The sequence below is a fragment of the Podarcis bocagei genome, assembly GCF_964188305.1.
Source record: "Podarcis bocagei genome assembly, chromosome: 1".
In the NCBI taxonomy this organism is placed as follows: domain Eukaryota; kingdom Metazoa; phylum Chordata; class Lepidosauria; order Squamata; family Lacertidae; genus Podarcis; species Podarcis bocagei.
This window is the reverse complement of record NC_138125.1, coordinates 10905223-10916443: the sequence shown is the minus strand read 5'-3', so window position 1 is coordinate 10916443 and position 11221 is coordinate 10905223. Positions and strand designations below refer to the sequence as shown.

General features: G+C 46.5%; 1 protein-coding gene across 1 annotated transcript; it reads left to right on the top strand.

Annotated features, from left to right (window-relative positions):
- Window positions 1-214: 214 nt before the first annotated feature.
- Window positions 215-3642, top strand: WDR89 (WD repeat domain 89). Its single transcript, XM_081193702.1, has one exon. It carries the CDS (start codon window positions 735-737, stop codon window positions 1896-1898), a length of 1164 nt encoding a protein of 387 aa, XP_081049828.1. The 5' UTR covers window positions 215-734; the 3' UTR covers window positions 1899-3642.
- The last annotated feature ends 7579 nt before the right edge of the window (window positions 3643-11221 follow it).

Genomic DNA, 11221 nt, shown 5'->3' with positions numbered 1-11221 from the left:
GCAGCGCACGGAAACGCCGTTTACCTTCCCGCCAGAGCGGTACCTATTTATCTACTTGCACTTTGATGTGCTTTTGAACTGCTAGGTTGGCAGGAGCAGGGACTGAACAATGGGAGCTCACCCCGTTGCGGGGATTCGCAACCGCCGACCTTCTGATTGGCAAGTCCTAGGCTCTGTGGTTTAACCCACAGCGCCACCCGAATCCCTTACCTGGGTTTTAGCAGTGTTTTAAAACTGGCCTTTAGGAGTATTTACTTCTACGCTGACTTGTAAACTAGGAATGGCCAATTCCACCTGGCCCATAAAGGCTCTGGATAATTGCATTCAGGCTCTGGTTAAAATTTGCCCCAAACCTCAAGCATAAGGGGAAAAAATGAGAAATGGCATGTTTGAAAGTGTTGATATCTATCTCTGTTGGATTTTGTTTGGAACGCCCTGGCTATGCCTCAGAGGACATACTCCAAACCGTTGGAGGACACCAGCTTTATTATGGCACTTGAAAAGGTCAGTTTCCAGAGCGCAATGCTCCCTCCATTCCCAAAACCACTGTCAGGATAGTAACAGCTCTCAAGCATAAACACGCTGACTACCCTTGATTTAAACCACTAGCGGAACCTTTCTTGTGCCGAAAAGTGCTCTTGAAAGGATTAACAGTGGAGACCTTATTTAATTTGGTCTTATTTCTATTTTCCAGACCTCTACTTCTGGAGGATGCAGTTTTAGTCACAGTTGCTATGGAGAAGATCAAGGAGCAGTTTTCCAGTCTCCAAATAGCAAAACGGTGTGCACTAGCAGAAGACCCCACTTATCTGTTGGACTTGGACATTTCAAGAGGCGGAGGGAGCCAGTTGGTGGCCGTTTCGTGTTCCGATAAATCAATCAGGGTTTACAACAGAGAGACGCTCACTTTGCTACGGGAATATATCAGCCGTCCCGGGCTGCTCAGCGGCGTCCGATTCGCACATACGTGTGAAAGTGTGTTGTTCTCCGCTTGCAGCGATGGAACAGTGAAATGCTGGGATACGCGCTTGGCGACCGCAGGGCCGACGCAGTTGTTCCGTGGCTCCCTTTCAAATGTCTTCATTAGCTTTGACGTAAGCTGCAACGACCTCATAGTCTGCGCTGGAACGGAAAAAGTGGGGGACGATGTGTTCATGGCCTTCTGGGATGCTCGCAGCTGCGCGAGTAGTGTAGCTTCCAGCAACGAGCCTCTGGGCTTCTACTCGGAGACCCACAACGATGACATCACCAAAATTCGTTTCCACCCCACCAAACAGAACCTGGTAGTTTCTGGGTCAACCGACGGGCTGGTGAACGTGTTTGACATTAACAAGGACAGCGAAGAGGATGCACTGGTTGCTACTTGCAACTCGGACTCATCGGTCAGTTCCGTCGGGTGGTCCGGAAAAGATTACCGGCAGGTCTATTGCACGACGCACGACGAAGGGTTTTGTCGGTGGGATCTCGCCCAGCTGGAGACTGAGGAGCCAGTCACATTGCTGCATGTTCCAGACGCCCGAGAAGCAGGAAGTGGACAAAGCACCAAGGTGGACTACTTAATCGGTGGCTTGTACCATGAAACGATGGACAAGTTGGTTGTTGTTGGGGGAACGTCATCAGGAAACATCTGCCTCCTGGACTGTGGGGTTGGTGGCCTGAGTTCTGTAGGAGTCCTTCAGGAGGGGCACTCTGCTCCCGTCCGCTCATTCTGCTGGAACGTGGCAGATGATTCTTTGCTGACCGGTGGAGAGGATGCGCAGTTGTTGCTATGGAAACCTGGAGCCGTGGGGAAAGCCTTTGGAAAGAAGACTTCTATGAAGACTGCTTCCTCTGTTCATCAGCGGCTGAGAGTTCACCAGCACGCTTTCAAGAGCAAGAAAAAACGGACGTCTTTGTAAAGAGGTGGCTGCGATGGGGAGTGAGGAGGCCTCTACCTGAAAGTGATTCCAGAAGGGTACCTGCCTTAGCCCGTTTCAGGGGGGAAACAAGTCCTGCAGCACCTTGAAGACTTAATTTATTATGGCATAATGTTTCGTGGACTAAGGTTTGCTTCATCACGCACGGAAGCTTATGCCATAATAAATTAGTTGGGTCTTTAGGGTGCTGCAGTTTTCCACTTGTAGAGAGTTGACCTTTTGAAAAGTTGCAACACTTTTTTGGGGGGAGTGAGTTCCTTGCAGGTATTTGATGTGTACAGCTCGACAGCTGTGGCCTTGTTTACTCGGAAAATATCCTCTCCGTGTCAGTGGGGACCCCAACTTCCAGCAAAGTTGGCACTGGATTGGTGCCTCAATAGGAGAAGCCTGCCAAGCAAATTAAAAGGTATCGTTCTTTTGTCTGAAGCTGCTTATGACAGGCTTGTTCAAACATTTCTCTCCAGATCCCAACAGCCCAAATTATATTTTGCCATAGATGAAATTTTCTTAAAACGATGCCTGAAGTCACGGGGAGTGGAGGAAGAGGGAGATAAGCCTACTAAAAGAGGCATAAGGGACAAATTAAGAATGGCAAGATTAGAAAGTTCCCTTCTGCACCCCCTCAGTTCTGTGAAACTTGATATTTGTCACACAAGGCCTCCTCTCCAATGAATGAACTGGACACCCACAGCATCTCTCTTATTTTGGGGTGGGGCTGGGGACTAGCCTGTGGCCTCCAATCATCCCTGATCGTTTTCTGCAGCTAATGGATGTTGTAGTTCTTACCTGCTTCTGATTTCATCCATTTTCTGCAGGTGGGAAGGGAACTGGTCTCTGTTTGGAAATACTACAAGCTGAATACATGGTTCCCATGATTTGGGGATGCACACACCCAGTTCCTTATTTGTTATCAGAGGCCATTGTGCATTTATGAGCATTGTGCAAACATGACTGTTATGACTGTAGACATTTATTGTGGATCTTGAAGGGGGAGTCTTACCAGTCATGGAAGCTTATGATTTTTGGTAGTGCAAACATTATTTTGAGGTCTTGGGGCATATTGGGTGATGCCGAAGTAAATCTTACTGAAAAGTAGACCCACTGAAATTTAGCCTGTTGATTTTACTGGATCTACTCTGATCATAGCTAATTCGCTCATTCCCTTTAGTTCCTCTTCTGAATGAGTTGTTTTTCGAACTTTGGTCCAGATGAGGAACTGAAAACTGGGAACTGCTAGCTAACTTTAGCACTGCGTATCACATCAAGACACAAGGTAGTTTGTTTCGATCTCTGCAAACTTTCAGTTCCCTGAAATCCATGGATTAAAAAATGAAAGTCTGGAATCTGAAGCTATGGATCTTCAAAAACTGATTATTATTAGAGAAAATTTCTTACTTATTTTGTAAATGATACATGGATTCATGTGGCTGATTTTGTAGGCACATCATCGCTTTGAAGTTGTTTACAATACCCAGATTTACTTAATACCACGATCTGTCAAGGCTGGAGACAGGCACTGATTGGGGTCTCTCCCCCACCCCCACCCCCACCCCAAGAGCTGGCACCAGTTTGAAACCAAGACTGTGCCTTGTATGTTTCTCCCCGTCACTTAGCAGTAAACAGGTGCTGCAGATTTTTTAAAAATATAGTTTCTTTTCTTTCTGGATTGATGCTGACAGTAAGAATAACAGATTAAGTATAGATAATAAAAACTTCCTTTTGTTTACTACAGTGTGGGTGGTTTCTGTAACAAACTCTCCGATTTTTCCCGACTTGCAAAAGCTTAGTTTTCAAAAACGAAAGCAGCTTTGTACATTTTGTATTCCATAAATATACTAGGCAATATTCATCACAGTCATTCTGTTAGCACAAGGACCTTCAGCTGTGCAATGAGTCTTTCCTTCTCTCTTTTCTCCCCATGCACCCCCCAACAAAATATTAAAAACACGATACAGCCTTGGCCATTTAAAGCTTCCCTAAACACGGCAGCCTTCAGATGTCTTCTAAAAGTCAGATAGTTCTTTATATCCTTACCATCTGACGGGAGGGCGTTCCACAGGGCGGGTGCCACCACTGAGAAGGCCTTCTCCCTGTTTCCCTGTAACCTCACTTCTCGCAGGGAGGGAACCGCCAGAAGGCCCTCAGAGCTGGATGATGGAGGTGGAGATGCTCCTTTGGGTATAAAAGGCCAAGGCCGTTTAGGGCTTTAAATGTCAAAGCTAGTGCCTGCCAACATCAAGAATACTCAGCTAGGTAGAACAGCGATCTTGATTCGTGCTTTTCCATCGTCACTACAGCAGGATCTTCTGCCTACAACATTTCAGGTTCTGGCTCCTACAACTGGCCTCCGAAGATTCTGGGTTGGAGAATGTTCCTTCTAGGGTACAGACCCAGGTTGGCTTCCTGTAGACTTCAGCCAGTTCCAACCCCTTGGACCAGGGGTCTGCAACCCGCGGCTCCGGAGCCGCATGTGGCTCTTTTACACCTTTGCCGCGGCTCCAGGGCGGATACTAGCGAAGGGAGGAGGCGCATTGTGCGCCCCGACACTCCCCACTGTGGCGGGCGCTGTACTGGCTGTGATGTCGCATGGGGGTGGTGCGTGCGTTAGTCACGCACCGTCCCGATGTCACCTTCCCGCCCGCTGTCAGATCGCGGCTCCGAAGATATATTTGTTTTAAATGTCGCAATGGTTTTGCGGCTCCCAGTTTTTTTCCCCCTTCGGAAACGGGTCCAAGTGGCTCTTTTTGTCTTAAAGGTTGCAGACCCCTGCCTTGGACAGAAATACTGCAATGCTTGTTGGCTATTGCTTGTGTCCCTGAACTTCTCTTTTATTTAAAGAAGATTGAAAAAGACATGCAACCTAAATTTACCTCCCTTTTGGGATCTGTAGATTGGCATGGTGGTGGGTGGGATGAACTGACATTTTCCTTTCTGTATCCATATGGCAATGCCGTCACAAAACCAGGCATGTGGATGGTTGTTCGCTGTGCGATGAACTTTGCTATTGCCATACGTACAGCAGACACGATTTTGGCAGTTGTCAAGTACATGGGGGCGTCGGAGTTCGTCGCTCGCTGGACCTCTTCAGGCAACTTCATCTACTTGACTTGTCAGCTTTAAGGGGATTTGGGTTGGGCTCAGCGTTTGAGGGATTCCACACGCCCCAAGTGTGGTGCATTTTGAGGGGGAAGACAAAGCGTCACTTCTGGAAAATGGCCTTGTTTCGTCATCCTAGGCTTCATCAGTAGAACAGGCTCATATGTAATATTACAGTGGTACCTCGGGTTAAGTACTTAATTCGTTCCTGAGGTCCGTTCTTAACCTGAAACTGTTCTTAACCTGAAGCACCACTTTAGCTAATGGGGCCTCCTGCTGCTGCCGCGCTGCTGGAGCACGATTTCTGTTCTCATCCTGAAACAAAGTTCTTAACCTGAAGCACTATTTCTGGGTTAGCGGAGTCTGTAACCTGAAGCGTATGTAACCTGAAGCGTATGTAACCCGAGGTACCACTGTATTACAGGATAGTGGATCTTATAGCATAGTAGTGGTTGCAGCCTAGGATGACGAAACAAGGCTAATATTCCGGAAATCCTTGTCTTAGATTCTGTGAAAGGATTCTGTGGAACTGCAACAACCCTTCATGTAGATTATTGGACTCTATGAACAGACAGGTAGAATAGACACTTATACATGTATGGACCTTATGCATGAACTGACTAGAGAATGAACTGATCCACTGGGTCTTCTGCTTTTTTCGTTGAACTTTATGAGACTTCCATTGAACTCTACAATTTGATACAATGAATAGTATACGTTATTTATTCAAAAGCACAGCCAGTTACGTCTTGTGTGTTTATATAAAGATCTGAGCTAGCACAGAAACTGGCTCCCCTAACCCCTAGGAATAAAATCAATTACAAAACTTATTGGATTTTATTTTATTATTTTTATTTTAGTTTATTTATATGAAACTTTTTAGCCGCTTGTCCCCTGAAGGTCTCCAAGTGGCTCACAGCAAATAAAAATATACAGTACATAATACCATAAGGGGAAAAGCGGGGGGGGGGGGAATTATAGACTTGAAGGGTGCCCCCGAGGGTCATCCAGTCCACCCTCCTGCAATGCTGGAATCTTTTGCCCAAGGTGGGGCTTGAACCCCCAACCCTGAGATTTAAGTGCCTCACACTCTACCGACCGAGCTATCCCAGCTGCCATGGGGAATCATGTTAATATTTAATATCACATCCATGTAAAAGCGAAACAAAGAAAAGCGTACCAGCCGCATAAACAGTGGCAAACAATATTACCAATTCTTAAACAATAAAGAAGGCAATACTTTATTTTATGTTACTGCAATGAATTGAGGGAACCCTCAGAGCAGATATAGGGGCGTGCAGGGAATGGAAGCAGAAAAAGTTACACAAAAAGTTTTAGCTAAAAGTTACAGCTAAAAGTTGTGCTAGGGTAACTGGCTGAATCCTGCCCCTTGATGCCTTGCATGCTGTTGAGAGGCTTAACTTTCTTTGGCCTATAACAAGTCAGCCTTTGCCACAGTGGTAGGAGCCTGTCTGCTGCCTGTAGTGCTCTCTGTGTTTCAGGAAAGCCGATCTAGTGCCAAATTATTCATAGTAAGGCTCTGGTCTCTGATTAAAGCTCTGCATGCTGTGCTTATCCAAGTAGGAAACGGGGGGAAAACCCACTTCTGGAATAATCCCACAACCTGTGTGTCAAGGGGTTGTCATCCATTTATGGAAGCATTAATTTGCCAGTCTATTTTTAAAGTTTCGGTCTGAGCATGCTGGGGAATCTTCGCCGTGCCCAAACGATGTATCAGAGAAGCTGTAGGAAGGCCTTCCTAAAGCAACCAGTTGCATTATCAAAACATCGAAACCCATGTTAATGGGACAACTTATCAAAAAACCCCAAAACTGGGTAGTCTTATATGGGACGGAACTCAAACCGTATGCAAAAGTTAAAGGGAATGAGGAAGGCTGAAGGTTGTCCCACCGCCACCCAAACGATACAGGCGTTCTGGTCACTGCCACAATTTCTCTATAACACCAATACAGTGGTACCTCGGGTTACATACGCTTCAGGTTACATACACTTCAGGTTACAGACTCCGCTAACCCAGAAATAGTGCTTCAGGTTAAGAACTTTGCTTCAGGATGAGAACAGAAATTGTGTTCCGGCGGCACGGCAGCAGCAGGAGGCCCCATTAGCTAAAGTGGTGCTTCAGGTTAAGAACAGTTTCAGGTTAAGTATGGACCTCCAGAACGAATTAAGTACTTAACCCGAGGTACCACTGTATTCCAAGTAGTTAGAGCAGGGGTAGTCAACCTTTTTATACCTACTGCCCACTAATGCGTCTTTCTTGATGGTAAAATTTCCTTACCGCCCACCAGTGCTCGATGGAAGGTGGATTCAGCTTGTGCCCTAGAACTCCCTACCGCCCACCTAGAATCCTGAAACGCCCGCTAGTGGGCAGTAGGGACCAGATTGACAACCCCTGAGTTAGAGTAAGGCAAATTCCTGTTCCTAGGGAAAGGCAGGTTGGGTCAGGTGTGATGAAGAAGAGGTGTTACACTGAATGGAGCTGAGTGTGCACATTTGTGTTTTGCCAAACTCTTGCCCCCTGCACGTTCATTCTCCCATCTTGTGAACACACTTTTATAGGTTTCCCTTTACGAAATGATTGCTTTTATACCTGCGACTGCTCACCCCGGCTGGGGCTCTCATTCTCATGGTACAGAATCCAGTAGATCCTCTATTTGCATGGTGGATGGGAGCATTTTCTTCCATGCGCAAACCTTGATCACTCCAGTCTCTTGCAGCACAGCTACCCCCCACGTTGCAGGTTTGCGAATCGGCAGCGGATGGATGAGTCTCTTTAATGAACACATTACTTTAACATTAATGGGATGTTTAAAAACAAAATAAACCCCAGGCTCCTGGGAACTTCTCCTCAGGCTACCAGCAATATTACTATTGATCTTGATTACACAAGGACTAGATATGCAAGGAATATTGAAGCGGCAACTTCCCTTTAAGCCAGGTAGAGAACAGGATGTGGCTGGCAGACTCCATGCCAGGCCATGCTGACTGCTGGGCCCGCCCACCTGTCAATCTCCTGTGACATCACCATGCTATCAGGTGACCCGACTTCTAAGGAAAGGTTTGGGAGGGCAACGGAATAAGGTGCCAAATTCAAAAAGCAGATGCAGAGAAGGACATTTAAGGAGGACATTTAAAAGAGGAGGACATTTAAAAATGCATTCCTGCTTTTTCTCCATATTTAGCTTATGTTTAAAGCCATGGCTGGACGTTTCTGGCTCCTGACATCTTAGATGACACCAAGCACGGGAAAGGTGGACCACATCATACGTGCAGGCAGGCAGGCTGGAGGTTCCTTCAAGCAAGTAGAACACATCCTTTAAGTTGATTTTACTAATTGGGAAGTACAGAAAACAACATGGGTGAAATAGCTGCCATTTAATGATGGGTATCAGAAATCTGTGAATCTGGCAGTCCGAGGAGACCCTAAGCCCCATGCTGTTTAAAGAGTGCAGCTGTTTAAAGAGGACATTGTATTGCGAGATTTGTTATTGAGAGTATTTGGGTACAGTTTTCACCCAGAGCCAGCCAACATATATCGTTTTCCTACAGTTTTGCCCTCATCAGTGCGGAGCACAATAACTCCGCTTTTCAGAAAACTGAGTCATGCCTGTGGAAAGGGATACACGTGGTTTTCATCTCTTTGCTGTTTTCATCAGCCCGGAGCAATGCCTCTCGTGCATCATTCGCAGCAACAGATTCCCATTTTGCCAGAGACACCCCAACAATAGCCAGCCTCTTTTGATTTGGGCTGCTTCCTACCTCCCAGTGACAATGACCTCTGTCTTTAGGTTGTTTCCCCAAAATGCTGGCCCTGCCCTGCTACACCAGACATGAAGGCAGGAGGGTTGGAGGGTGGGAATAGATGAAAGCAGGAATCGGTGTCTGGATGGTGCGGCAAGACTTTTTTAAAAAAGGAAGGGGTGGTCCTTGCTGGTGTGTGTGTGTGTGTGTGTGTGTGCTACTTGGGCTCCACTCCAACAAAATGTCATGGGCTGGTACTGAGGCTGGCACACATCATCAGATCTCTGGCAATTTCTTCCACCTGAAGACAGGTTAGTCTCCAGTAAAGCAATTCCAGAACTGTTGGGGAAGACTTGGGTGGGTCAGGTCTGGCTGGCTGGCTTTGCATTGCCTAAAAGGTAAAGGTAAAGGGATCTCTGACCATTAGGTCCAGTCGTGACAGACTCTGGGGTTGCGGCGCTCATCTCACTTTATTGACCGAGGGAGCCGGCGTTTGTCCACAGACAGCTTCTGGGTCATGTGGCCAGCATGACTAAGCCACTTCTGGCGAACCAGAGCACTGCATGGAAATGCCGTTTACCTTCCCGCCGGAGTGGTACCTATTTATCTACTTGCACTTTGACATGCTTTCGAACTGCTAGGTTGGCAGGAGCAGGGACCGAACAACGGGAGCTCACCCTGTCGCGGGAATTCGAACCGCCGACCTTCTGATCAACAAGTCCTAGGCTCTGTGGTTTAACCCACAGCGCCATCCGTGTCCCTTCGCATTGCCTAGTGCCAGCTAAATAAATGAGACAAAGGTTCAAAAGGGTGGTGGTGGTAATAATCAAATCTATGCACAGCAAATGAGGAAATGCTGAAACAGACTAGTTGTAAAAGCAAACAAAATGACCACCATCAATTAACCCTGCAGAGTGAGAAAAGGAAGCTCTTGGACTCAGGAACTCTTTACCATGGGTTTGTGAATGGCAGAAGATTTCCACTGCAGGAGCAACACGAAGAGCACCAGCCCTTTGATTCATCCTTTTGGGGAGCAGCAAGAGCAAAGATATCATCAGCTGGTGGTCCCTGGAAGAACTAACTTGCCTTGGGAGTTGGTTACTTAAGTGACAGTTTAATAAATAATAATAATAATAATAATAATAATAATAATAATAATAATAATGTATTATTTATTCCCCATCCAACTGGCTGGGTTTCCTCAGCCACTCTGGGCGGCTCAAAACAAAACAAAACAAAACAAAACACACAGATATATAGTAGCACCTTTTGGAAGAAATGCTTCAGGCCTCTTGGGAATGGCTATTTTGAACATCTTTTTAAAATTCATTATGTATCATTTCCCAGAAGCCTATCGTATTTATATATTTAGATTTTATATTTATTTTTATTGGCATTGCGAGAGATTAGAGAGTCCAGAGCGTGGTTGTTTGTGTTTGCTTGGTTGCTGTGTGGTTTGTTTGCATGTGTGAAGGGGTGTGTGTGTTGTTGGCTCAGATAAGCCATATTTATTCATATTCTGTTGGGGGGTGGAATAGGTCATTGTATTGTTGTGCTGTACATGTGATATAGGGGAGCCACACCAGGATGAAGGTATTCTGCTTTGTTTGTCCCCATGCCAGTTAAAGTTAGCTAAATTCCCTAGTAGGGCAGTTTCCCATACATTTTTGTACCGGGGTTCTATATTCACTCCTGATAGGTCTTTCCAGTCTCTAGTTCCAGTGTGTAGCTGCTGAGAGTGACTTATGAGCCATGTGATCCTTGAAACCAAATGTCCATCATCACACATAATGGGCACTTGAGTCACTCCCCAACAAGCCTTGCTGCTGCTTGTATACCATAAACCGGATGTGATGTCACATGACAATTACAGTTACCTACCCTCCAGGGGACGTGGGTGGCGCTGTGGGTTAAACCACAGAGCCTAGAACTTGCTGATCAGAAGGTCGGCGGTTTGAATCCCCGCAATGGGGTGAGTTCCCATTGCTTGGTCCCTGCTCCTGCCAACCTAGCAGTTCATAAGCACGTCAAAGTGCAAGTAGATAAATAGGTACCGCTCAAGCAGGAAGGTAAACGGCGTTTCTGTGTGCTGCTCTGGTTCGCCAGAAGCGGCTTAGTTATGCTGGCCACATGACCCGGAAGCTGTACGCCGGCTCCCTCGGCCAATAAAGCGAGATGAGTGCCGCAACCCCAGAGTCGGTCACGACTAGACCTAATGGTCAGGGGTCCCTTTACCTTTACCCTCCAGCAGTTACCCGATGAAAATAAGGACATCCTATTCCACACCCTCCAACATTTCTTCTTGGATGAAAATATGGACATCCTAAGGAGAAGCAGGGCATTCCGGGATCAAATCAGAAACCGGGACGGACAGGTTCTGTAAATCTAGGACTGTCCCTGGAAAATAGGGACCCTTGGAAGGGTCTGCAATTTTTCCATATTATCTG